The sequence below is a fragment of the Morchella importuna genome, assembly GCF_003444635.1.
Source record: "Morchella importuna strain M04M26 chromosome Unknown Morimp01GS055, whole genome shotgun sequence".
Classification (NCBI taxonomy): Eukaryota; Fungi; Ascomycota; class Pezizomycetes; order Pezizales; family Morchellaceae; genus Morchella; species Morchella importuna.
The window spans coordinates 120,452-147,681 of NW_025763452.1; the positions used below are offsets into that span (position 1 = coordinate 120,452).

At 47.5% G+C, this 27,230-nt stretch overlaps 8 protein-coding genes across 8 annotated transcripts; 4 read left to right on the plus strand and 4 right to left on the minus strand.

The window, feature by feature from the left end:
* Nucleotides 1–910: 910 nt before the first annotated feature.
* Nucleotides 911–2,381, minus strand: LAJ45_11061 (uncharacterized protein; the record flags this gene model as incomplete). The annotated part of the gene is made up of 5 exons (XM_046120573.1): nt 911–1,146; nt 1,209–1,680; nt 1,823–1,952; nt 2,007–2,037; nt 2,366–2,381. The coding sequence occupies 5 exons, from the start codon at nt 2,379–2,381 to the stop codon at nt 911–913; spliced, it is 885 nt and encodes a 294-aa protein (XP_045966244.1).
* Nucleotides 2,382–2,683: 302 nt separating this feature from the next.
* LAJ45_11062 (uncharacterized protein) lies at nt 2,684–4,582 on the plus strand (the record flags this gene model as incomplete). Its single annotated transcript, XM_046120574.1, has 6 exons — nt 2,684–2,699; nt 2,800–2,878; nt 2,963–3,066; nt 3,129–3,389; nt 3,479–4,209; nt 4,514–4,582. 6 exons carry the CDS (start codon nt 2,684–2,686, stop codon nt 4,580–4,582), a joined length of 1,260 nt encoding a protein of 419 aa, XP_045966245.1.
* A 1,334-nt stretch (nt 4,583–5,916) lies between these two features.
* On the minus strand, nt 5,917–9,280 carry LAJ45_11063 (uncharacterized protein; the record flags this gene model as incomplete). Its single annotated transcript, XM_046120575.1, has 8 exons — nt 5,917–5,935; nt 6,072–6,137; nt 6,241–7,222; nt 7,280–7,937; nt 8,012–8,431; nt 8,491–8,674; nt 8,737–9,064; nt 9,133–9,280. 8 exons carry the CDS (start codon nt 9,278–9,280, stop codon nt 5,917–5,919), a joined length of 2,805 nt encoding a protein of 934 aa, XP_045966246.1.
* Nucleotides 9,281–13,875: 4,595 nt separating this feature from the next.
* LAJ45_11064 (uncharacterized protein) lies at nt 13,876–14,790 on the plus strand (the record flags this gene model as incomplete). The annotated part of the gene is made up of 3 exons (XM_046120576.1): nt 13,876–14,408; nt 14,529–14,641; nt 14,696–14,790. The coding sequence occupies 3 exons, from the start codon at nt 13,876–13,878 to the stop codon at nt 14,788–14,790; spliced, it is 741 nt and encodes a 246-aa protein (XP_045966247.1).
* A 324-nt stretch (nt 14,791–15,114) lies between these two features.
* On the minus strand, nt 15,115–18,197 carry LAJ45_11065 (uncharacterized protein; the record flags this gene model as incomplete). Its single annotated transcript, XM_046120577.1, has 13 exons — nt 15,115–15,165; nt 15,290–15,389; nt 15,459–15,471; nt 15,565–16,048; nt 16,146–16,154; nt 16,372–16,602; nt 16,763–16,882; nt 16,934–16,979; nt 17,045–17,412; nt 17,466–17,582; nt 17,639–17,794; nt 17,848–17,997; nt 18,054–18,197. The coding sequence occupies 13 exons, from the start codon at nt 18,195–18,197 to the stop codon at nt 15,115–15,117; spliced, it is 1,989 nt and encodes a 662-aa protein (XP_045966248.1).
* Nucleotides 18,198–18,402: 205 nt separating this feature from the next.
* On the plus strand, nt 18,403–18,921 carry LAJ45_11066 (uncharacterized protein; the record flags this gene model as incomplete). Its single annotated transcript, XM_046120578.1, has 3 exons — nt 18,403–18,474; nt 18,530–18,716; nt 18,788–18,921. 3 exons carry the CDS (start codon nt 18,403–18,405, stop codon nt 18,919–18,921), a joined length of 393 nt encoding a protein of 130 aa, XP_045966249.1.
* Nucleotides 18,922–21,033: 2,112 nt separating this feature from the next.
* Nucleotides 21,034–22,992, minus strand: LAJ45_11067 (uncharacterized protein; the record flags this gene model as incomplete). The annotated part of the gene is made up of 4 exons (XM_046120579.1): nt 21,034–21,069; nt 21,132–21,235; nt 21,319–22,218; nt 22,290–22,992. The coding sequence occupies 4 exons, from the start codon at nt 22,990–22,992 to the stop codon at nt 21,034–21,036; spliced, it is 1,743 nt and encodes a 580-aa protein (XP_045966250.1).
* A 1,385-nt stretch (nt 22,993–24,377) lies between these two features.
* LAJ45_11068 (uncharacterized protein) lies at nt 24,378–27,212 on the plus strand (the record flags this gene model as incomplete). Its single annotated transcript, XM_046120580.1, has 4 exons — nt 24,378–24,468; nt 24,522–24,867; nt 24,935–26,268; nt 26,329–27,212. The coding sequence occupies 4 exons, from the start codon at nt 24,378–24,380 to the stop codon at nt 27,210–27,212; spliced, it is 2,655 nt and encodes an 884-aa protein (XP_045966251.1).
* Between the last annotated feature and the right edge of the window lie 18 nt (nt 27,213–27,230).

The window sequence follows — 27,230 nt, forward strand, 5'->3', positions numbered from 1 at the left end:
TTGAACCCTTGATAAGTAAATATGTAAACAGACACAGCATAGAAGTATTCAATGTGTCTCTTAAAGCTTATGATTGACCAAGTTTGAGAAATCCTTCCTTCTCTTCCTAGAAAGTTCTTCATCAAGCATTAGTTTGAGTCAGTCGAACAATAATGCCATGGAAGATAGGTACATACATAAGGTATTTTCAGGTTTACTGTTGTCTTTGAGTTGGTAAAGTCACATATGCCCATGGCCAGCCGTTCTAGCCACATCACTCTCCACTTAGACCATGATCTGAAAAACCCTTGTATGTATATCTATAATAAGTATATCGATATATCGAGTATGCAATGTGGATTTAAAAGGTCTTTAGCAGGGCAGTGCAGCGGCAGTACACCCCTCTAGTGACAATACACCCCTATTATAGTACAGCTCTAGTGACACTCGTTATTATTCTTTATTTCATTATCCTCACCGGCCAAAGGCCGGAACCGGCTTGTAAGTACATGCCCATATTATGTAGTAACATTTTCAATACTATTGACACTACAAAGGTTTTCATGATATAATACCCTCTATTCATCTAAATACCTAAGTACGTGTAGATACAAATCTAAAATCTTTAGCTACAGTAAGAAACATACCAAAGATCCCCAACCAAGATATTTGACCCCCAACCTGTATATATTCCCACCCATATCCATCTACCCAAAAGACGTATTTGAAAAGAAAAATAATGCAACTCCTTTTTTTTCTTTTCCTTTCCCTCAAAACTCCTACCCCATTTCTATTCTCCAACTATCTACTCGCGCATTAATTAAGCCCTGAGAAATTTTGTGAGGTCGTTGCTACCAAGAATTCTCAGGAGTTAATTAATGTGTGAGTAGTACCCAAAATAATGGCCAACCTTGATTATAGGACTTTTGCTTTAGTCAACAACCACATTATCTAAGAACCATCTATTCTCGATGCTCCTCATCCATTTATTTGTTTGCTCCGCAAGAGTAAGTGTCAGGATGGTGTGCGGCAATATTCTTGCGAGGTGTGCAAAATATCCCTTATAAATCGCCAGCACCCCCTCCGTCTTAATGGTTTTCTTTACACAATCCCAGATTCCGGAGTAGAGATTCCCAGTTTGGTTATACATGCGAGACATGACCGTGTCTGTCAAAAAGAATGTTAGAAACCACCCGTGTCCCACTAAACTTTCATGGAGGGTAACATACCCGGTGGGTGCATAACACAGCAGACCACGAACCCACTCACGGCACTACTCGCCAGGTGTAGTCCCACGCCATCCTTAACGCCCGTCCACTGCTCAATTCTTCGCTTCGCGAAGAAGTATGTGGGCAACTGCACACTGCTTCCGAATCCAGTACGTACCATCGCAGCTCCTACGCCGCGGTAAAGACCTTTTATTCCCTCTGCTGCATGGATTTGGCGGAATCCATCAATTGCGCCTTTATATTCATGTTGAGTGCCTACTGGGAGGAATGGCGAGTGTGATTGCAAGCGGGTCTTGACAAGGAAGAAGGGAGAACCGATGGCGGCGCCGAGGATTCCGGAGGAGGCTCCGCTGAAGACATTGATGCCGAAGGATTGCTTTGCGGCATCATCGTACACAAGGGATGTGAGGGTTGTACGGATTGGTTCGTAGAATCCCAGGCGACAGCCGTTCAGCATAGTTTGGTAGCAGTACTGGATAACACCATTAATGCCTTCTCTTATGTATTATGATTATAAGGCTTTAGCTAATAGTAGCTTATTCAGAACTTGGTTGCGATTGCCCAAATGCTTTTGGGACGGTATCGGGAATGGGGTGGGGTAGAGGAAATCATACAGCAGCGCCCAAGCCAGCCATTAAACCCCTAATACCCTCATTTCGCAAAATAACAGCAACTCCTTGGAAAACACCAGTATAAACCCTTTTTGTCTGTGATTTCGCCGAGAGCTCTCCCTGCAATTGCAGCCTACACATTTTGTATCAGTAACAGTTTTGTCATAGGAGGCGGAAGAGAACTAACCTCGTCTTCACAGTTTCAAATCCATGTGTCACTGTTACGGCACCGCAAGCAGCGATTCCGCCAGACAAAAAGCCCCGAGAGTTGTGGACATCCCTCGTACACTTGTGGTCGAGCGACGATAGAGAAAAGTTGTTTAGATTTTCGGAGAGAAAAAACGATGGACAATTGCAACCGCGTAGCCAAGACCTGATGCAGGGACAGAGAATAGAGTGGCCGACGACAGCCAAAGATCTACGATACCTAAGGTGAAGAAATTCTTATTCAACTGTACAGCTCAGCAATTTAAAGGACACTTTTACATTAGAAATCTTGTCCGGGGAGAGCTAGGGACAATCCCGAAGAACTCAGTGAAGAGCTACAAAAATCATTACTCATCCTGGTGGTACTAAGTGATGCCACATGTGACCATATTACAAACGCCAGAAACATTGAAGGTCAAGACCACCATGTAAATCAGAGTGAGTCTCTAAAGTACGGCAGCAATTATAATTTAAATCGAATACATGTAGCCCTAAAGGCCCAAGATGCATGTAGTACACTACATGTATATTATATATACTTACATGTAGCTATGTATCTAGATATAGTAGAGAATACATGTACCTACATGTAACGTCCTAAACAGATACCGATATTACTCTCAGCCTTACATCAATATACGTGTATGTATGTAAGCCATGCAACGACATCAGTGTAAGCTACATGCACCTTCTCGTATTTGCCAAGGCCGGTACTTAAATGATACTTTATCTGAGCCAGGGGTTAGGGCTGAAGTAACGCGACTTCTTCAAAGTCAACTACAGAGCCTCTCTCAACTATCACGAATCTCCCCTGCTCAAACAATACCCAGTGCCTCTCTTGACCAAACTTCAGTGAGTGATACTTTAAAACCTTGCTACTCACCCCTTCCCCTCCCACACCTATTCATAAACAAAGTATCTAACACAATTCGAAAGCCCAATAGATTCGGATATCTCAATAGATCCAAGTCCCCCGCCGATCTCAGGAAGAGCCTTGGAAAGGCAGTCAAAGGCAGTCAAAGGGGAGAGTAGAAGGATTGGTATAAGCGGGAGAAAATGACGACCAATACGGCAACCCCAGGCACTAGACACCCTGAAACAGTCAAGCTCCAGGAAACAATTCACCGTTACCGGCCCTCTAAAGCATTTTCCAACTTTGCAAAAGGCGCAGAAGTAACGTCCCTCGATTTCGATGATACTGGTGAATTTTGCATAGCAGCTGGTGATGATGAAACTCTCCAACTATACGACTGTAAACTTGGAAAACACAACAAAACTCTTTACAGCAAAAAGTATGGATGCCATCTTGCAAGGTTCACACACACGCAGAGTAATGTAATTTATGCTTCGACCAAAGAAAACGGTACAACTCCCTCCTTCCCTGGTCTGTATGTCCGCTGAGAGGTAGGTAGCTGCAAAACAGAGCTGATCACGGGCCCTCCACGGGTACAGACACGATTCGCTACCTCTCCCTTCATGATAACACATTCATCCGTTACTTTAAAGGCCACAAGCGGCTTGTAACATCGCTAGAGGTTTCCCCAGTAGACGATCAATTTATATCTTGCTCCCTCGATGACACTGTCCGAGTGTGGGATCTTCGAACCCCCAACTGTAGCGGTCTTCTCAATATCTCGTCCCCATCACTTGCTGCATTCGACCCTTCCGGTATCATCTTTGCCGTTGCTTCTCACGCATCAAGCTCTATCTTGTTGTATGATTTGCGCAACTATGACAAGCAGCCTTTCACAACCTTCACCCTAACGGACGACACATTCCTTCATGCCTACTCATACCCAGCTCGTATGCCCGCATGGTCGAAGCTCGAGTTCAGTAACGATGGAAAACATATGTTGGTTGGAACTCGGGGACATGCCCACTATGTTATTGATTCTTTTGCAGAGAATACCTCGCAGTTTCTATATAGGACTAAACGGCCAAATGGGCCTACAAATCCGAAAAAGATTGAGACTTCAGGTGATGTCTGTTTGACGCCTGATGCGAGGTACATAGTTGGAGGGCAAGGCGAGAAGGGAGTCGTGGTCTGGGATACTTGGGTACAGCCAGATGACAAAAAAACACTAAAGCCATTTGTGGAATTGGCAGAAAATAGTAAAGTTATGGCAAGCGTGGTTGCTTTCAATCCGAAAATGAACCTATTTGCAACGGCGCATAAGGACGTGGTAAGTCTTTCTATCATATTCTTCCTCTCTCGCTGTGGAAGGGCCGGTGAGGAGGAATTATGATGCTCGGAATCTTGATACCATATATCGAGATCTGGCAATGATTCTCGGCATCCCTTATATACCTACTTGTCTTTCTTCCATCCACTCTTCTCCACGGAGAAATACTATAAAAGAAAGAACTTAGAGCCTTCTTGTTTTTAGACAAAGATTAGTCTATCAAACAATCGGGCCTTATCCTTTTTCTAGTAGTAGCAGAATCGTCCTCTTTAACCGTGGTCACCTGCTAACCTCATATATCCAGACATTCTGGCTCCCGGAACAGCATGCCCCAGATGCGCCAGCCTCCGAGACGCCGGTGGCAGCAAGATAGGGGGATGGGGACGTTTCCTCGTCATATCAATCAAATGGGCCTTTCCCGGTTTTACTTTTGTTTTGTTTCTCTTTCCTTTTCGTCTCCTACATGGTGGGTCCATTCATTAATGTAATAATATTTTTATCCTGAGGTGTTAACCTCAGTTACTGCTTGGGACTCTTCTACTAGAGCTCACGCAATCCGGTTATTACTTGCTTTTCCAGACAAAGCGGTGCTGAGGAAGAAAAAAGGGGGGAAGTGATTCGAACTGATGATTAAGTCGAAGAAGACTGAAAGAAGTCATCCGCGATGTCCCCGATCTTTACGAATTAAGCCATGTGATGGCGAATCTAGTCAAGTATCAATTACTTACTCCATCCTAATCAAGGGCAATTCTATCAAGTTTAGAGATAAAAGAAATAGAATATGCTCGTGCTGTACTTCCCTACTGCCATAGGGTAGGGCAAATTAGAGTATAATACATATGGAGTACGTACCTGTACCTCCCCCCAAGAGCTCCTCCAAAGGGCCCAACTGGAGTGCCCCCTAATGCGGGTAGCCAAGAAAGAAAGACATGCCAACCAGGTGCTTGCATTCAACAATCCAAACCCTGGCTTCATACATACATTTCTTCTTTTTCTACTGGGTATCCGACCCTTCGGGACAAGTACCCAGGCACCGATGTAATGTCAAGTCAATCAACACCAAAAAGTGGGCCCATGTCGAGCCCTATCTAACTCGGGCCACTGCGAACATCCACAAAGTCCAAAGCCAAAGCCGTATCCAACCACCAAGTTACAACAGGATGTTGCTACGACCAGCTAAAACTCAACCGAAAATGAAAATGAAAATATTGCGAAAGGAAACCCAATACCAACGTGGCTACGCTAAATGGAAAAAATTACATGAGAAAGAAAGAAGAAAAAAAGAAACAAAATGTACACCGAAAAAAAATATCAAACAGGCTGGGGGGAGAAAAAAACTCCTCAAAATTGGTATGCAACGTTCAATAGATGCGTGATCGCAGGCATCAGCTCCTGTGCTTATTGGAAAAGGCTCGTCACGTCTTTCCGCGTCATGCACGACAACACTTCCCCGGACCCCATTCCGCCGGTGGGGAAGATTAAAGTCGCAAAAGCAAAACATCAAAAAAGTAAACCTCCCAGTGTCATTCCGGAACTCGTGAGCGAATCAGGTGACAACAACGTGAGAGAGAGAAAAATACTGAGAAAACCCTGAGCCAAAGGAGAAAAAGAAATATGGCACATAATTAGTTGGGCATAGCTCAGAGGCACAGGTTGGCCAGAGTAGAAATGATTTACGATGTAGGTCGAACGCCTGGGTTTTTCTTTTCACAGCATTGAGTTACATCTGTGAGTTTCGTCGTGACCTGGTTAGCGGCAAATATAAATATAGGAGGAGCGAGATGGTGGAAAGGATCGCGAGATGAGAGAAACGGTATGGTAAGTAAAGAAAAAAGAAATTTTGTTTCCGGAAAATAACTCACTTGACGCAAAGAAGCTTGTGTTCCCCCTTCTTCGATTGTTTTGCTCTGAACGAGGTTCCCCCGCATCTATGTTCCGCCAGTCAGTCAAAGAACGGTACACGCTGCCGGTGGCTGGAGAAGTGCTATAATTTTGTGTTTATTGGATTCGGGGTTTCAAAATTAAACATACCTTTTGCACCTCACAGTTTCATTTTCACTCTCTTCACCTTCATTGCTACTGAAGACTTCCTCGTCAGATTCATCTGAGTCAACTGCGCTCAATCTATGTCTGCTACTTCCGGCTGAAGCCCTAGTCATAGGCATCCCCGAGTTTCGATCCTGATTCGCTCCTTGGCCCCTCAACCCATTGCCAGTCTGATTCTGCACAGTACTTCTTGGTCGTTCCACATCAGGTAAAACTTTGCCATCTGCACTTGAAGGAATACCATGCCCACGGTTTGTACCGCTGGCCACGGTGTATGCATTGTGGCCATTATGTATTGGACCATCTACCCCAATCGAGGTTGCTCTTGACGCTCTCGAACGAACACTTCCAGACCTCATAAACCGGTTTGAGGTGCTACCAGACCCAATCGACATTGCCCCCATCGATTTCCTTGGAGAAACGCTTCTGTTTGATGATCCGTCTAAACCAAGGCTGTTCCTGTGACCGCGAATTGAGCCTTCGAGACTACCGTTAGATGCAATGCTTTGTCGCCACGATTGGATTCGATCTGAGCCGTGGTGAGAATGTGATGAATTTCTTCTCCCATGACCATTAAATAAGCTATCTCCAATCTTTTTCGAAAGGGTTGATGCAGTATCAAAGCTATCACTCTTGCGCTTGTTAAACGCGCAATCCTGTCGAAATACTTTTATACGACCAGTGTAGTCTGCAGTGACTATAATATTCCCATCAGGATGTGTTGACCTTTGTAAATACGCCGGAGACTCCTCAGGAGGCTTGGGAATATTGAGGACAGAGCTATCTTCTGATTTATGATCTGCCAATGATTCGGGGTGCTTTTTCGACGATATCGAGTCAGAACCTCGACTAACGAGAGTTACTGGTGGCGGATTGCACAAATCATATAGAGGATCTCCGGAACCTCCCAGCAGCTGTCGAGTCGCTGTTGGTGCCATGATCGCAACCGTAACAATTGCAGGATGGGCTGCAGAGACATTAGGCCAGCGCTATATGATGACTATTACTATGGAAGAGATTTTACCCTCAAAATGTTCAGCAGGCCTTTTATCCTTTCTCTCTGCTTCCCCTGACCCAACGTTCCATATGTAGACCCTCCTATCTTCACTGCCGCTGATGACGTATTGGGCATCATCGCTGAATGTGGCGTGGATTTGACTGCACGTATTCTCGTTGCCCTTAAATTTCACTTCAAGGCTTTTGTCTCTAGCATTGTACATACGCACCCTTGAATCATTGCTGGTGATCAAAATTTTAACCTCGCCATTTGGATCATTTGGCGGGAATGTAATGGTTTCGATCCCAGTAATCTTACTCCCTTTTGCGTTCTTTCCATGAGATGATCTTACGTGAACTTGAGTGTGATATCTCAATCCCTCGGTTTCATAAAAAAGGCATAGCCCGCTCAGACAGCCCGCAATTGCCATTCTCCCATCTGGGGTAAATGCTACTGCAGTAATTAAGTCGGGAAGCTCGTTCCAAAATGCCACGCTTTTATCAGGTATGCTCCAAAGTCTCAACTTAGAATCAAGCGACCCAGCCAGAAAAAAACGGTCATCTCGAGGATGAAAGCAAATGGCGGTGACAAAATCACTATGCTGAAAGCAGCAAAGACATTCGTTTCTAGAGACGTGCCATAGCCGTACAGTCTTGTCCATTGAAGATGAAAGCAAGAAATTATTCTGTAAAATGTTAGTCAAATAGCACAGCATGTACACCCTGTGATACCAGGGAACCTTGCTTCAAAGTCACTGACCTTACTCCAACTTAGATCCAATACATCTGCCGTATGACCGGTATATTCATGGATAGGCTCCGAGCGAAATACAGGAGCGTTCAACCGAACTCCCCTTCCGCCAGAGTAGACCCCCCCTGACCCAGTTCCAGCAGCTTCTTCCTCTTTTTCGTGCATTCCCCGCTCTTCTTTTGTACTGATAACTTGCCATACCCGTACAATCTTATCCTGCCCGCCCGCTGCTATATAACGGCCATCTTTGCTCCATCTCATAGCCCATATAGCTCCACTCTTATGTGCTGGGATGCTACTAAGTGACGCCGTCGATAAATTGAACTTACTAGCATTGGGCGACTTTGGATGCTCCTCATGTTTCCGGTAAAGCTCTTGAGCAAGAAATGTTTGATCAAACTCACGCTTGTGTTTGTTTTGTGAACGAACCTTAAAAACAAATGTTTTAGCTCCTAGAACCTTCATGCTGGATTTAACATATAACTTACCCTTATATATTTCGGAGGTGCCGGGAACTGAGGTGTAAACCCATGTCCGCCAATTGGCTCAGAGAAAACATGAGCATCCATCCCTTCCGTCCTCATGTCAACCTCAAATCCATCTTCATTCTGAGGCGCGTCCCCACCCTTTTTCTTCCCACCCATTATCCGGCTAAGGAAAGAAACGCCCTTTCTACAAACTCAATTTAGACCCTCATGTCCTACAAAATCTCGGAGAGGGTGAGATATACGAACTTCTTCTGGGGTTGTGCATCCATATGCCTAATCGTGTCCGAAGGATTCCTCTCAGGAATAGCCCCCATCACACCCTCGTTTTGCGCATCATCATTGCTATCCTTCCGCGCTTTCTGTCGAATCGTATTCTCGGTTCCTGTACGACGGAGGATCTGCATTGTTAATGGGTCTACAAGTGCTGTGCCTTCACGCATGGGCACCCCTTTCCTTCTCGCAGTACTGGTCGTGGGAGACTGAAGCCTTTCAGTGTCGAGTGCTAAGGTTGAATTTGAGAATTTGGACTGTGATCCATTCGAGAATGCCGTGGATCCGCCGGTAGTCGTGGGGACTAGGAACCAATCCCACTCCGTCAGCGTTCCAGCGCCCAGCTAGCTCAGCCTTCCTTTGATTCCTTACCATCATTACCTGATGTCGTCGGGCGGCCGTTCTCGGAACCAATGTCGTTCACGATGGTTCTTGGGGCACTCGGGGAGGGCGAAACAGGAACTCCAGATTTTGATATCTTAATCGAAGGAAGTATCGAGGGTAGAATTGAAGTTGTCATTGTGGTCATTAATTTAGCATGTGGAATTGTTGGTTGCAGCACAGACTTGAATCGTACACAGATCACAGATCACTGTATAATCGTTCCTTATCTGTTTCACGTTGCAATAATGACAATCAAAAGTAGGTACTGGAGAAACAAAAGGTGGCTTAAAAGTTTAAAGTACAGCTGAAACTGCCCTTAAATTTCACTTCGTAGGGCAGATATCTAGATAGTAAGTATGACGTTGATGTAAGGTACTTCGCAAGCAAGTAAGCAGGTATCGCAAAGCAGGAACCCGGTGAAGACCAGATAATACCTAGCTGGCAGGGAGCGATTCATCCGATGAGAGATCTCTGAATGCCATGTCTTGCAGCCACCGTGGCTATTCAACACGGTTAATGGTATGTTCACTGTTACATCACATCATCGGTTGCCGGGCACGGACGGTCAACGTTTCCGGTTCCGAACAGGGTATGTATGTACCTACATGTAGGCACTTGCTTCCACAAGAGCTTGTAGTAATGAGCATTTCGCATCTTTTTTTTTGAGGAGTTTCGCGTTCCCAAATCCATAACCAAATGAATTCGCGTTTTGCAAGAGGGAAGGAAAGATAAGGGCAATTGGCGGCATTTTTGACCTACCTTAAACTATTGAAAAATGATGCTTCATTGTCGCACAAGGTCACACCTCACTAGAGCATTGTCCAGATAAATCTGCCGGATTTTTTTCTGTGTCCAGCGAACCTATTCTTCCCGATACGGAAGAGTCGCAACGACTTTATCTCACCAAATACATGTATCTATCAAATTCACGAAGTTTTAGGGCCGTTGCTTCGTAGCTCCCATATTTCCGGATGAGGAAGAAACAGCTGGACACAGAAAAAAATCTGGCAAGTAGAGTACTTGCTTACCAGCAAAAGAACCAGAAAATGCAAGTGACGGAAACAGGGATTATTTGTATAAGAGAACGGCGCCACTCCATACAAACTATTCTTGCCCGGGGCGGCCGCGTTTTCTGGTTCTTTTGCTGGTAAGCAAGTACTTCATCGTCATCCGGCAAAAGTCCCCAAACTGACCCTATCCCCCGCAAATACAGTTTGAGGTGGTGGTTGACTCAAGCCAATTGGTAGAGTATGATGATTCAGTGGTAGGCCACTGACATTCAATAGTTCGGTTGTACCGCTTTGCGCGCAGCTTTACGACGTAAATCAGCCAAGACTGCGAGAGTACTACACGTAGGTACACTAAGTACAATCCTAGGACTGGAACTGCTCAAAAAGCTAGAGTATCTACGCGCATTATCTACCTATGGTGTGTATCTTTTGGATACCTAGAGTAGGTATATGTATCGTTATAATTAATTGATGATATCACTCGACTTTACTAGAACTTTCCAATAAAATAATGATTGACAAGGTCAAGGACGTTTAGAAATCATAAACAAGTCTCCACTCAAGTACCTACATGTGCTTACGACTTTTAAATCACTATAAAAATAATCTTGGGAATACGACCTCAACCAATTCGCGGAAAGGTTTCGTGCACCACGTATCACTCGGATAAACACTTTCGCCAAGCCTTCTTATGCCATACATTAGTTAACGACGTGAGACTCCCGCTGGTGCTGTCGTACACGGGTGTAAACGACAGGAAGCTTATGCCAATGAGAAAGAGCTTGGTCGTCCTATGTATCTCCTCTCTTTTGGTTCAATCCCTAAGAATTATTATACAGTGTCCGTCGTAAGATAACGAGTGGACGACAATGTTTTCAGGTAGCGACGGGGGATCATACAAAATTAGCTTGCCGAGCCTTAAATGGTTATCGGGCCGTCAAAATGTGCAGCACTAGTGTGCACAACAGTGGGCAAGTGGGAATCAATGCAAATGTGTATCATCGACAGCAAGGATCCAAAACCCGGGAAGGTTGCTTGTCATAAATGGTTTGGACTGGATACATCACACTTAAGATACAGTAGATCTGCATAGGGTTTGTTGTCTGTTGAAGAATGAACCGTTGCGATTTGGGCTGATGTCGGTATGGCAGTGTGGAGCTTGTAGCGAGTTAGAATTTCTGACCATAGGGCTATTTGACATCCTGAAGTGGGAGGTGGTTTATTGGATTCCTTCAGGTAGAGTATTTGCTCCAAAATTGGATTTTGGTAGCCCTGATCCTTTCTCTTCCTAAAAAAATACGTAGGCCAGATTAATTGCAATTGATACATCATGATTTTTGATTCATGTCGATGCTGCAACTGAGCTGAAGCATTAAGGGCCCGTTCGGACAACCTTAGAATATTTCTTCGGGTTATTGGACAGACTGGATTATCAGGTAGCGGAAGTGATAATCATAATACTCATAATAAGTAGATAATCTACATGTCCGGATAACGTTAGCTCTCAGGATATCTGTATTGTGTGGGAATAATTACCTCCGAAGGTGATTGTTTTCTTGGCGGATTATTGGGATAATCAGGAGTTCCGAATGTTGGATTATTCAATTGCACGAACAGCATAGATTATTGTGATAATCCAAAAGTCGATAATCCGTCAGATTATCGCCAATAATCTAGATTATTGGGTTGTCCGAACGGGCCCTAAGTGTCAATGACAGAATATATAAGTTCGGTTTCGCTTTCCAAGAGTGCCTAGATGTCCACGGAGATGTATTGCCATTATTCTTTGCATCATTGGTGATTCCGTTAAAGAATTTCTTATTTTTCCTGCGTGTCTCAAGCTGATTCTAAATTAGACACTATGGAACTCAACAATAAAGCAAACGGTACAAGATTACTACTTCTGGACACCTCCTCGAGCACATATGTAGGGCCTACATCATTGCCTGCTCGTGCCCTGCAGTATGTAAACTGTATCATCCGATATCCCTTCCACCGGAAATGGCCGTTTGATGTTCAAAGCTCACGCCGTAGGTACTCTACGGCCACCGCAGTAGCTAGGTAGGTAGAATCCACTCTGCGGGTAAAAAGCAAAACGTATCATAATACTTAGAGTAGAGTACTCGTGCATATAGTAATCTACTACTTGCTCTAAACCATGGTCATAGGTGCTCTTGTTATCCGGGACATATGCAGTTTACAGTGTATTCTCCATCAGTTCCACAGCCAGGTTCTCTCCCAACATCATATTTCTAGATACAACGGTACTAATTTTTTAGAGCCGATCTTTGCCATGTTCGGCAGTTCGTTAGAGTACCTAGTTCGCTTGCCCCACCGCTAATCTTGAGCGCCAGAATTCGGATGAACCGAGATGCTCTTCGCATATCGACTCTAAACTACAAACCGACCTGACATCTGTTTAAAGTTATTGTAGGCCTGGGCCCTGGTACCTACCATCGAATAAGTACCATCATGTGGTAAAATTTTGTTTCGCTTCGTCGATATACTCTATTCGCCTACATACCTACTTAGAAGGCAAAACAGAGAGTGCTGCAGGAACCCTAGAATTGAACATATCTGATATTGAAAATCCAACACCCTTACCACGCGAGCAAGCGGCCGCTCGATCACGCTGAATCTAATGATCAGAACCACAAAATATCATGGCATCCAACCTATGATTGCCTTGCGATGTCTCTGTCCTACCTGCCGCGTCTCCACACTCAAATATATGAGTACAGTAGCCAACAGCTGTCACCCCCCAGTCAAGAGATGCACGTACCGCAGTTACAGGACTCGCGCCATTCAATGACCCTCGTTATATATATTTTATTTTTCTAGGTTGCATTGCAATGCAAAGTTGTGTAGGATTTGTCGAGTAAAGTAGAGCTAGAGTACCTACAGTATGTAGGCACTCCACTCCTCAACTGCTTGACCCATTCGACTATGATGGACTCGAGACCTGAACCCCTCTGCCTCTGAGCAAGTGCTCCTCCGCCCCTCAATTCTGAGCTTGGTGGAACCCAAAAAGCAAATCCCCTGCAGTCCTTAATTCCCAGGTCAGAAGTCGCCTTATGATTTTCCTTTTTGGGAGCGTAATGCACATCCCCCAACTTGGTGGACCTTTTTCTTTCCTGTGTCCATACCGAACCGTAAAAAAAAAAAAAAAGAACTCACCTACTCCAGAGCACGGATGCTAGTTGTCTCAGATTTCTATGCAGGCTGTGAATAAGCGCGAATGCCGACCAAAATTTTTTGGGCCAACGAGGACAGGGTACCAAGGGGCTTGGGGGCGATTCTCGGAGGACACAGACACCCTGGGAAATGTGGGCACACGACCCCCCTCTTCTCTGACCCGTGTTCTGAAAGCTACTCTCGACATGTGTAGGAGATCTTTGGCACTCGAGGACCCTAATAGTACGTGAGGCTGCCGTGGGTTGAACTTGCCGCGACCTGTGTGTCTTTTCTTGTCCTGCACGCAACCTTCCCCACACGCCTTGGACAGCTAGCTATCAACCATCATCGATCAAGCTTTATTATATCTGCTATTCGTACAGACAAGGAGCAGCAGTACTGGAGATTGGGGTTATCTTTTCTGACTTGAATGTGATAAAGAGAAAAGGAGAGAGACAGAGACACACAGAGAAAGAGAAAGAGAGAGAAAGAGAGAAAGAGAGAAAGAGAGAAAGAGAGAGAACCATCAACAATCAACATCACTGTAATGGAGCAATCATCCCATACTAACCGCGAGGCTTCTTCACCACATCCACAATCACTAAAAACAGAATCACCACTATCATCAACGATCCCCAAAACAGAAACCCCATATCCCTTTATTACCTTTACCTCAGTGCCCGTTCCACCAGTCGCATTCTCCTTCCCACTTCCTCCAATCATTACGGCGCGGGCACCGTATTCATGGTCAGGTTTAACGCCGTCTTCAACGTATCCTCGGAAACGAGCTCGTCCACTTGCCGATGTCGATGGCATCGACAAAGACTGTCGTGACTACAACAAGAAGCGGCGGTTACGGTTAAAATTAATCACCTCCCGTTTGAGCGAGCCATTTGCCATTCCTCCGACAAACATTCTCGATCGGGGAAACTGTTCTCGGGTAGCATTATGGGCAAAAACTCGGGCCGTTTCAAGGCATGTTCTGCGAAAGGCAGCGATTCTGAATAAAATAAAACGAGATGCGATGGCTGCGAGAGCGGCACAGGAACGACAGGTTGAAATCGCCAGACAGCAGTACAGGTACAATAGAAAACTTCTTCCAAACCCCCTGCTTGAAAAACCCATCATGAACTTGATATATTCTTTGATTATGGCCGATAATGAGCGAATCTGACATTTCCCCCTTGTGTCATTCCCCAGAGAAAAACTGGCTGCCAACGCAAAATCGAACACAAAAAGAAATCGCGTAGCCCAGTCCAATTCCCCAATAGTCCAAGGGTCACATGTAATGAAAACGCCACGGAAACCAAAAGGTACAATCATGCAGAGAACTTGCGGAGATGCCTCAAGTCTGACAGAGCACATAGATCCATATGGTATACCAAAGCATCATCGCCCTCCAACACCACCAAGCGAAACCGAGCTGGAATACCGGCGTCGTGGCATGGGGCTGGGTATATAAAAGTTGAAGTGCATGCGTGATGGAGGAACTAACGGTTAGAAAAAACAAAAAATAATAATCATGTTCGGTGGGATTTTGTTTGTGGTTATGATTTCATTTTGGAGAAGTGGAGTATTTGGAGAAATGGGTATGTGATTCTTATTGATTTTGCGGGAATGTACAATGAACTTTCATTTCTCTCTTTGGTTTTGGGGGGGGGGGGGGGGTTTGTCGGGATATTTTTCTCTTTCTTCTTTTCTTTATTTTTTTTTTTATTTTGGTAATTCTGTCATTTCTCATGGTATGTGGCGGTCGGATTTTTGTCCTTTGGTTTGGCATCTGGGTTTATGACGGAAGGAGCTTGTCGACTCTGTCCCTTGCAATATCGCACATTGCCTGCATTTTTTTCGATTTGTATGTTAGTAGGTTTATGGTTACCTTGGGAGAAGAAGCTGGGCATAGCGGGGCAGGAATATAACGAGAAGATTGAAGAGGGGGAGATAGAAAGGGCGGGGAGCACGTTGATTGCTTCTGTTTTCTCGACTTCAATATCTCCTCGAGCGATTCTTCGCTCCATATCTTCCATAATAACTGCCCTACTACGGCCATTGACGAAAACGCTGTTATTTGTGTCGAGAGAAGTTTAGCCAAGATAAACCATCAGAGAGAGATGATGAGGGGTAACATACACATATCTCAAACCTAAAAGAAGCAATATTCGTTAGCTTCCAATACAAACATTTCAATATAGGGAGTGGGGGTCTGTAAATAAAACAAAAAGAGCTATGTACTGACCAGGAAACGTCTCTTCATACTGTTTATTCAGGGCCTTCAGCTTGATCCCCTCCTCCTCACTCTCCGCTGTGAGACTGGCCTGCTCAAGCCTCGAATGCTCGCTGTCGATCCTCTTTTCCCCCAACCTTGGATGTGCTGCAAGAATTTTCAGCAGCCAGGCTGTATTCGACGGCGAATCGGTGTCTTTGAGGTCTATAAGTAGTTGCTTGATCAAAGTGATAACCTCATCATAGTTATCGAACGGCCCAGTGGCCAGGTACTCCAGCGCAAGAGTATTCAATGCATCGCAGGGCTCGAAAAGATGGGCAAGGACTTTTACTCGACCGTCGGTAGGTAAAACTGGGATCGTTGCTGCGCCAGGAAGCCTGTATCTAGACATTACTTGGAGGCGATTGGTAAGGATTTTGGAGGGGGGAGTGGGAAGAGCGCTGTTTAAGTTGATGCGATTCTTCACGTAGAGCACGCACGATGGTATGGTACGGTACTGGCAACGACGGAATGGTTACCGTCAGTAGGGGACAGCAGCGGAATGCAAGATAAGTGCCCGCACTCGCCGGTAAATAAATAGATAAAATACCTACAACATGCACCTGTTGTCTGGGTGTTATTTTATTATTATTTGTAGGTAAGAAGAGGAAGTAACTAGGAGCCACGAAGGAGGCCAGGAGTAGCCGCGTTCGAGTTAAAAATTCCCGCGTCTCGACTACCTTGATCCGTCTAGCTGGCTGACTGCCAATCCACAGTTCACGGCGGCCATAGAGGCAGCAGCCCAGAGCCCAGTAAAGTACCTACATAGTACTTACTTACAGCAGCGATAGATAGCCCCAGGATTGGTATGGGGGGTATGGGTGCTGGTGCTGCGATAAGAGAAAGTGGTGAAGTGAAAAACGAAACACCACGAAAAAGGGTCGCTAGCTGTCCGGCGCTCGGCTTGTCCCGCTGCCACAAACAGCCCTCCCACGCGAGCCCCTGCAGAACCGACAACCTGGGAAAGTCCCCGCCGGTCTTCCCGAGCCCTGCTTGAGGTTGACAAGTGGTCTATGTCGTAATGCGATTGGGTTTTTATTGGTATTTACATCAATATTTCAAACTCAACTCCCCTTGAGGATCAATTGATTCGATAGTCTGTCACACAGTGGGTCGCGTCTAGAAGAATGTATTATTGTCGGAATGGGAAGCCTCTATACTGGAATTATACTGGTACTCTAACACTTGTAGCCACTTCATCCAGAACACCTTCCACGTCAATGCGTTTTAAGTACGCCTCTATCGCCTCTGCTTTACTGCCCCAGAGACTACTCTTCTCACCCTCTGGCTTCTGCACAAGTTCAATTCGGTGGTTGTACACTTTGTAGAGGGCTAAACTAACCAGCGACGGCGTTGCGAAATCCAAGCCATGCAGTGGCGAAAGACATCTAAATTGCATTGCAGTTAGTACATCTTCAAACTTGCATTGTCAGCAGAGAACAGAGAATAGTACCTGACAAGCAACTCAAAATCCTTGGTTGCTCTTGCTGATACACCTCCTGCAACGGCTCTGTGGTTTCTTATAAAGACGACGATATCTATGATATGTCTCTTAATCTCTATACTAACAGTGACGTCTTCTGCCATTGCTTTGAGGCTCTCTATTACAGCCGCAGAAACCAAAACACCATTTCCAGATAGGGGAAATCTCGAATCTCGGCGTAACGGCGGTGTCGTGGAGAGTTTGCGTATAACAACTGAAGCTAGAGAGTCGCTGTCTGATCTTTCCGCTTCCATTTCTGCTTCTGCTACCTCCCTCTCCACATCTTCCGGAAATCCTTCTTCCGAAGGATGGTAGTGCGAGATAAAGAAATGGTCACGCTTGTACACAATCAGTTCCAGTCATGTAAAAAGCCATAGGGTGGGTGCCAAACCAAATGATTTGTTAAAGTTGGGGGTTCACTAGATTTCACTAGCATAGCGATGAATAAAAATCTCTCCGGGACTTCAAAAGCGCCTTTACGTGTTGAGAATTGCCTTGTCCTCATAAGCTGTGAGGAGTTAGTTGGCTTGAGTTTTAGGGTTTCAGACCCATGAGAGGGCATACCTCTAAGGCTTGAGCTTGTACTTGGGGATTTGCTAAATCTAAGTCCCTTGCGATAACTATATTCGCAATCTTTCGTCCATTCATAAATTCTTCCTGTGTGCCTTGTGATTGACTCCGTAGGGTATTTGAGCGCGATCGATATCCATAATAAGATTCCTAGGTGTAGTATTAGAACACTTCATGTTTGGAGTAAGATTATTGTAAATAACCTCACGGGGTAGAACTGGCGATGCCCTGAACGAGGTCGACCGCGCTCTGGTCTCATCCGGCAACAGGAGGGCCTCTGCGAAATCGTCCAAGCTGGTTTCCGGAGTGCAGTGAACCACTGTTGTCGAAAGGCCAAACGCACTTATTGCGGCCTATGCATATTTAAGTTAACCAACGCAGTAAGCACCTGAGGGGAGCTCCAGCTTACCAGCTCTAGTTGTCTTTGTAGCAGCTGTAAACATTGTCCCTCAGTGCTCAGGATGCAATGCTTGTCCGCAACCAAGCATAACAAAACCGCCAGCTCAACATCATTGAGACGATGCACCAAACCCGAGATATGTTCTCTGTCCATGCATGGATCTATACTCGCTGCAGTCGTCGAGTGGGGGAAGGGGGGCGTTTCCCGTAGCTAAGAAGCTCACAGGGGGAAAGTTGAGGCTCAAATCCCCACATTGTTCCGTTACCCGGTTGTCCAGGTCAGCAAGAGCTCTCATCCACCATTAAACCCACTTCAAACAACTCGTGGGGCCGGCTTTCTCCCCCGCATCAGATTCGAAATGAAGATAACCACCACCCCTCAGGAGTTTGTGGACGAGTCATTACGGCTCCTAGAAGCTCGTCCATCTGCTGTATGATGCCAATTCTACATTTCCATTGCTCTTGCAATTATTGACCGCAGTGCAGACCATAACAACCACATACCATGCAGCCGCATCCGGCAAAGGAAAACTTACAATCAAGACCTATGATCCAGCGTCAGGCGCAGTCATTAAGTTTAGAACCTGCAAGATCGCTGTTGTAGGACGGATGATCGCAGGCCTCAACCGCTTAGGAAGGCAGCAAGCCAATGTGCCAGAGCCAGTCGTGACCGGTAATGATAAAATACATCGTTATTTGGCAGGGAGTTATTCTGGATGGCTAATTGGGTTGGATGGGGTACAGATACGCCGGCAGATGCTACACTAGTTTCCACAGTCACATCTGCAACAGGGACGCCGATTTCAGGGCAGGCTACGCCGCTGACAGCAGATACGGGGTCGAAAAATAAGAAGAAGAAGAAAAGGGGAAAGCCATGATTGGGAGCATGTGATATAGGTTGAAGATATACGGAGAATTATGCAGGGAATAAAACTTTTGGTTTCATGCCCTGTGTATCATACCCGCCGGTTGGTTTCAGGGTGCATCAGAGTTTAGTATTTGTTATGATGAAACGTCTCAAAGCCAAGATTTGCGAATATGCTTAATGGCTATCTTGTTATACGTTCCACAACCTATCAATCAACAACAAACTAGGCTTTTATACATTGTGTCCAATGCCTCCAAGCGATATACTTTAACCAGTAGGTACCTTGTTCCGGGCTTCATCTACCAGCAGTACCTATCGTGACTTGCCTTGGCCAGTGGTCTTTTATTTTCCGTCACCAGCAGTTGTTTTATTACCGGGGGAGAGGAAAAAAAAGGCATAGGTTTGATATCATCGCCAACACACGGGAAAAGCGTTGAATTGGTTTCAGTCTCGACGCGACTGCTTTTGGCAGTTATTACATCAGTTAGCTTAGCACCCAGGCTTCTCCATCCCGTGCGGCTGCACTCGCAGAACCTGCAGACATTCTAACGGTTTGAAACAATATTTACAACAATTAATCTTCAGAGTCCTGAAATAAAATAAGGAGAATATACATACCGCCTATCCCCTTCGAATCAGAGACATGGATTATCACCCGCACTCCTCAGACCAGTGTGGAAAATATTTCGGCGCTTCCAATCACGAGGAAAAGGAAAGAAAAAAACGTACTTAGTAGCACACGAATGGTGTGATCACTATGTGACTCTACCCAGGATGATTTGACACCGAGATGTGACCAGGAAATACAAGTCAGTATCTTGCGCCTATCCACTGGTATTTCCAAACGTGTAACGGATTTTATATATACGCACCATTGCCCAATCATTTCTATTCAGTATATAGATTCATGGAGCTAAGCATGCAAGGTTTAAGGCTTGAGCTTTGTAAATCAGTCTGCATAATTTAGATCATAGATCATCACTCGATGCTCATCATGTTCTCTACACCCAGATCTGGCCCGGGCCCAGTTAGTACCACCGATTGCCATGCGGCGTGTATGGGTCTATCCCCGTAATTGGTTTGAATTGTGTTTGGTATACTCATATGGATTTATCTGTTCTCCCTCTCTTCTTATCATACTAAAGTTAGTTTAAGTAATGTATATCTCTTGACCACCGCATGTCGATCAAACTATCACCGGGGGCAATTTTCCAGGGGGAGAGAGATTGTGTTATCAATGTTTTCATTCAATTTAGTACCCACATCTAAATGACACTGCAAGCCAATTACTTCATAGCAGCATCCTCTTTCTGTATTAGATATAATTCTCAATATCAGTATATTATATATCCATCGTAAGGATAGGAATTTTTGATCTTAGGTCATTAATTTCATCTCTAGAGAATCCATCCCCCATCCTCACCCTCACCCTCACCCTCAACTCCATCTCCACCACCCCCATCATCCAAACCTCCACCAAACCCCACCGGTACCGCTCACCGCAAAAGCCACAACATTCAAACCTACCCAAATCCCAGCCCACAGCAGAATAATTAGGCCTCTGGTCACATAGACATTAACATGCCATATTCTTAAAAACTAACTATAGCTACTAGAACTACATGATGAATGATGAATGATATAGATGTCAGATAAACTTTTCTTATACTCGTAATAAAAGACATCACGCCTTCGATTCCTCTTATCATAAATTACTACCAGAGAAGTGGGGGGGGGGGGGGGGAGGAGGAATAAGTAGAGCTATGTGTAACGCCGCAATAAAACGCCCAGATACGCAGAAGTAGAAGTAGATGTAGATGAGAATGGAGGAGGAGGAGGAGGAGAAGGAGGGGAACAGAAGAAAGAGGTTAATAAACACGCCATACCAGACCAGCTAGAAAGAGGAAAGAAAAGAATAGATGGCAAAGAGAAAGCCGAATATTACTATAAATCGCTGCTATAACAGCACAGTACAAGGACAACCCCATCACCAGACGATAAAAAAGGAAAAGGAAAAAGAAGATTATTGCTGGCTCTACGTGCATGCGCCATCTCTTGATATATGGGATGGGGGAGGGTCGGCAGTACAGTGGTAGCAACAGACCCCCCCCCTTTCCGCTTCTTATTTAAGCCAGAATCCTCCTCTCCTCTGATTCGCCTATATGATTGAGAGTTTGTTAGTAACATACTTAGAGACTTGTAGGCTGGTTGCGGGCTTACCATATTCGTCTCCGCTTCTGTCATGCTCCGCTTGAGATCGTACCAGAGACCCCTAATCTCTGGCTCGAGATCCTCTGTGACCTGGTTTGCCCATCTCGTGCGCTCTATAACCCCCATGCCATTAGTATTCCACACTTCTCTGTCTATCCAGCTATAAAAAAAAAAAAAATAGAATCCAGATGCTCACCCTCAACACTCATCTTCGCCGCCTTATTCTGCCACCTCTCATCGAAATACCCCAACCCCCTCAACGCAAACTCCATCGCCACCCTCAACGACTTCTTCCAGTGCATAAACATATGCGTCAGCTTCGCCCTCTCGTGGCAGTAGCGGCCCACAAAAAAGACCTTACTCTCGGGCGGAATCTCCAACCCCGCGCTATCCTCGCTATCCTCCGCATCGCTGGGCGACAGATCATCCAACGTCTCGTGGTCATACCGCGCGCCCGTGAAATACACGACATAGGTCGCGGCCCGCCCCTTGATGTGGCATGCCTCGCAGGTGGGCCCGTTGGGGCCCTCCGAGCAGTCCCTAGAGTGGAAGTCGGGGCGCGCGCGCATCGCGCGCACAAATTCGGGCCTCCAGGCGGCAGACTGGAGCACGCTGCCGCCCATGCTCTCGAGGCGCCGGTCGAGCGCGGTGATGGCGAACTGCGAGATGGGGTCGTCGATGGGGAAGGAGGGGTTGAGGAGGCACTGCACCATCCAGAGGCAGACGACCTTGAAGTTCTCGCGCGGGGGCTGGTGGGAGCGGTGGGTGTACTCGATGGGGACCTGGTTGTCGGGGTGGCCGAGCGCGGTGGCGTCCTCGTCGTCGGAGATGATCCAGGATTCGTTGTCGAGGTCGTCGTCAGCGCGGGGGTAGCGGGGTCCTTCTTCTTCTTCGTCTCCTTCTTCTTCGGGCACTTCTTCGCCGGAGGCGTCAGAGGTCTCGGTGTCATAAAGGGCAGCGCGGGGGGATTCGGAGGACTCGCTATCGGTAATTACAGTGATGCCGGCACGCTTTGCTTTGAGCTCTTTGAGTTTCCTCTGGAATGGAGTGAGTTTGGGAGCGGAGCCGGCGTTGCGGGTGCGGGTTGAGAGAACCTCTAGATGTTTGTCAGATGGGCTATACCGTGGGAGTTGAGTGGGTCGGGGGAAATATGTGCGGGGAGCTTACGGCGCTTCGGCGCGATGAAGGCTAGATCCTCCTTCAGGTCCTCCTCCTCCTCCTCGTCCAATTCGACAACGGGCGCTCGTTCCTTACCCTTGTACTTTCTCTTGCGCGCGGAAGTAGTAACGGCCTCACTTTCGCCTTCGTCGTCGCCATAGTCACTATCTATCTCAATTGGTTCCCTTGCTTTGCCTCTGCCTTTGCCATTGCCATTGTTTTCTCTCCGCGCCCGTTTCGGCCTCGGTGTGTCCTCATCGTCGTCCTCGGACACAACCATGGACACATATCGCTTGAGCCCTTTCCGCCTCGCGGGCCCAGTATGAATAACCACCGCAAAGCTCTTCCCGCTAGGAAAGACCAGCGCATCCTCCTCCTCGTCATTTCCGGGCTGGAGCTGTGTTTGCTTCGCCTTGCCCTTTCCTCTTCCTTTCCGTATCGGCGTGGCCTTGGTAGCGGATTTCGGTTCGGGCTGTGTTGGTTGCGGCTCCTGCTTGAGTTTTGTGTGCCTCTGCGAGGTTCTCCTGGGCGGCGGTGGGGTGGGAGGTGGTCGCGGTGGTGGGACACGGCGGCGGGGAGGAGGTGGTGCGTCTTCATCGTCAGGAACCGGGACTGGGGCACGTGCTGGGCGGGAACCAGGGCCAGGGGCACCTGCGGGGAGATTCAGGGCTGATTGGTAGGCTTTCGATTTGCGCTTAGTGGGGCGTACCATGTTTGGGCGGGGGGGGGGGGCGATGACGGTCCTGTTTAATGGTGCGGTACTAGTGGGAGTGGGATGCAGGTCGTGGGGGGGGGGGGGGTGGAACGAGTGTTGGAGTGTGTGTGGTGATTGTTTCTGTGAGGACAGCAGGATGAATTAGTTGAACGCGGATATCTGAGATAACTAACTTGCAAGCAAATTTACAGCCTGCAAGGGAGTTTAGTCGTTCTGGTCAAGCAAACGCCACTTGCGTCGTTGTCGTTGTCGTTATCGCGGTTTCTGTGGGGGCCTGAGGCAGAACGGGGGAGAGAGACGCGATCGTCACGTTTGCGTCTGGCAGCGTTCCCCCGAGAGGCTATGGTGGCTGACTGGTTGTGTCTGTTTGTGGCTGCTGGTTGGTTGCAGCACGTGGGACCATAGGGACTGTAGGGACTGTAGAACTGTAGAACTGTAGCTCTCCAGTTAGTCAGTTACATGCAGTGACTCTGCCAAGCATGCAAACCAGCAGCAGCCCAGAAATACAGGCAGGGTAAGTCCTTAGTCCACAACTAGCTCTTCTGCGTGTAACCTAAACACCCCCCCCAAACCAGCCAAGATCCTCTCCAAAGATAAAGTGGACAGGTAGCGGCAAGTTCCACCTTACGCGCCTCGTCGTGACGCATGCAACGCATCATCAAAGTAAGTATTCCAATTAATGCCCCCCCTAACCCTACCCTCACAACAAAACCCGGAATCAAGCTTGGAAGTCAATATCAGACAAAGACAGCCAGCCAGCCATAACAAAAAAAAAAAAAAAAAAACGATCGACAAGCCAATGATTCCACCGCCCCCTCCCCCAAAGCAACGATTTTTGCTTGCTTGGTTGCTTGATTGCTTAATTGCTTTCCCTCTGGCCCAACGTTTGAAGAAGGCCGCATAGGCGAGCGAGTGCAGACAAGACAGCGATGCCGTCATGATTGCGCAGTATTGCTTAATATTCTGTCTTGGGGAGACTCCACCATATCCACACAGTTCCAACCAACCAGAGGAAAAATACACTCTCATGACATCGATGGGGATGCCCTGTTTTTGGCCTTTTTGCACGCAAGAGATGGAAACGGAGGCTGCGGAAGACGCAAGTTGTAGATTGTACTTAAGACGTTAATCGCCGCCTCCAGTAATGAGTTTTCTTTTCCACCATCCTCACTACACGAAAATCACCCTATTTACCTCGATATTTGAGAATTGTGCTTTGTTTTGTATATCTCGCAATAATACCATATCATCACCCTATTACTACGATAACTGCTATTAAATAATCATTACCAACATCAATTCACTCGACAACATCAATACTCAATACTCACAACCCAATTACTACCACTACTGATTTGCCACACCCCAAAATATAGCCCACCATGAACAGCAAATCCGTAAATCGACCCGTCGACACAAAAGCAAAAGAAGCCGACATTGAGAACAAGCTCCGACTGTATGGCATCTTCCAAGGTATGTCTCCCACACTCCCATCACAGATCCTCACTCGTACTAATAAACCCCAGGCTTCGCATCCGGCAAGCTCCCCTCAAACTCACAGATCGACGCCGCACTCAGCTCGTTCACCTCGCACCCCAAGCTGCGCAACCCCAACCCCAAGCTCTCCGACGAGGGCAAGGTAATCCTCAACGACTTCCGCACCGTCGTCGAGGAGGCGAAGCGTCTCCTCCTCGTAAAGAACCACGACCAAGCAATCCAGGAGTTCATCTACTCCACCACACAACTTGGCCAGAAGGGTGGTCCCGACGCCGGCACACCAAATGCGCCAGTATCAAAAGACACCGCCGCCAGGGATGCAGAGGAGGCAAAGGCTGGACTGCGAGTACTTGGAGAACTGGTAATCACTAACGGGTACGTTCCTCTGCCGAGTGATAATCCATGATGCCAGCCTGAAGCATACTAACTCCCCTCTCCATAGTCAATTCCGCAAGCTACTCAATGATGCCGTAGTACTCATGCGCGACATCGCGGGCGACTCGGCCACAAAGGCTGCCGGCAGGGTCCGTCCCGACGAAGACCAGCTCCGCCAGATCGACGAGCCGGCCCCCGACCACACATGGCACGAGGCCCCAAACATGTCAAGAGACAATATCAAGGGCCAGTTCCGCGAAAAGTTCAATAAGAGCAAGCCACTCGATCGCACCGACCTTCGCGAAACCGCCAAGACCGCCAACGCCGTGGCCGACCCGTACAACTCCCGCGACACACAGCAGACCGCCGACCGCGTCGCGCACGACCAGCGCTACGGCACGGACAGCGGTGTCGATGCCGCTACGGGCTTGAGGGTTGGCGCAGCAGAGCTGAGGGACCGTGTCAGCGAGAACACGCCCGAGGAGCACAAGCAGCGCGCGAGGGAGTATAGGGACCGCACGAGGGAGTACATGAGCGACAAGATGCCTAAGGAGCGCCGCGATCAGGTCATTTTCCGCCTCAAGAAGATGGTGGTTGAGATCCAGTCGCACCAGGACTACCAGCAGGCCATTGACACGCTGCTGCGCCTCGCCGAGAACTACTCGGGTCATGGGAAGTCACTCGCCCACGACGGCACCGGCACGGTCAAGAGTGCGCGCCAGGACTCGCATCTCGGCAGCGCGGAGAATTACTTTAGATTAATCATTGAGCGCTTTGCGAACAACACTAGCGCAGACGACCTATTTGAGGCCATTGACGATATCTACCGTGATGCTGATCGTGACCCGGAGCTGAAGGAGTGGTTCCGCAATGTCAACTCTTATATCCGCACCTGCCTCAAGGAGGAGGGATACATCATGCGCGACGAGTCCAACGAACGCTACGACCGCCTCTACGACCAGGGCAACTTCCTCCTGCGCGATCGCTACCGCGACCACACCGACCGCGTCGTCAACGAGTTCCGCTTCCTCGGGGAGCAGTTCGCAGAGGACCCGGACAACAAGAGGTTCGGCGAGGCCATGCAGAAGCTGTTCAACGACCTTGGAAACGACGAGAATGGCAAGCCTGTGTTTAAGAAGCATCTTGTGAAGGACGTCACCCAAGTTATCATCCCCGAGATCTTTGAGAATGTGAGATATATGCCGATCCCCAGGATCGAGTACAGCGACCCAATGATGGACGCGGTCGTGGAAAACTTGGTCATTGAGAGCGATAACTTGATGCCTAATGTCTTGGAGATCGGGAATGACAATTACATGAGGTTTGGACGCAAGTCTGTTGCTAGCAAGAAAAGGCACAGTGCCATGTTCTCAGCATCCGGCATCCAGTGTGATCTCAGAGGTCAGTTTCATCTCAATACTTCTTCCTCATATGTCAATGATACTAATAGCATGTGAACAGACGTTTCCTACTACATCAAGAGAAAGCAAGGCTTCCCCTCCATCACCGACACCGGTGTGGCCGACATCTTTCTCGGCGGCGAGGGCTTCTCCTTCAAACTCGAGCTAGCGACCGCCGAAAAGCATGACCGCGCCCGCTTCTTCAAGGTCGAGAACGTGCACGTCACCCTCACCAACATGACCATCAAGCTGAAGCAGTCTAAACACAAGATGATGTTCAACATCTTCAAGCCGCTCCTGCTCAAGATCGTGAAGCCGGCCCTCACCAAGGTGCTCGAGAAGCAGATCCGTGACACTTTTGGCCAGCTCGACGCCCTGTGCTACCGCATCCACCAGGAGCAGAAGAAGATCGAGACGGATCTCAAGAACAATCCCGACCCCGAGAACGTACAGAACATCTACAACCGCTACTACCAGGCCATACAGCGCGAGATGGTCAAGCGCAAGGAACAGGTTGCAGCAAAGACGGAGGACAAGAAGGTCAACGTGGCTATCACAAAGCAGGACAGCATTTTCAAGAACATCTCGCTGCCTGGCGGCATCAGCACCAGGGCTACCCATTACAAGGAGCTTGCCCAGCGCGGTGACAGGTGGCAGAGCGATGTCTTCAACATTGGCTCTGCGTCGCCGACGACGGGAATCCCGCAGCCGCAGCCAATTACCAGGAAGTCGCCGCATGGCCAGAGGAGGGGCCTTAGGGAAAGGGAGACTGCGAGCTTGAGCACCTCTAGGGACAGTGGGTACCATGCTAGTGGCGTGGATGCCTATCTCGGCGGGCCATCGGCGGGCTACGGTAATGGAGCCACGGGCTTTGGGGATAAGTACGCTGCTGAGCAGCAACACAATGCGAACCAGAGGATCGGTGGCTACACCTTGAACCAGTAGTCCGGTACTCATTTGCCT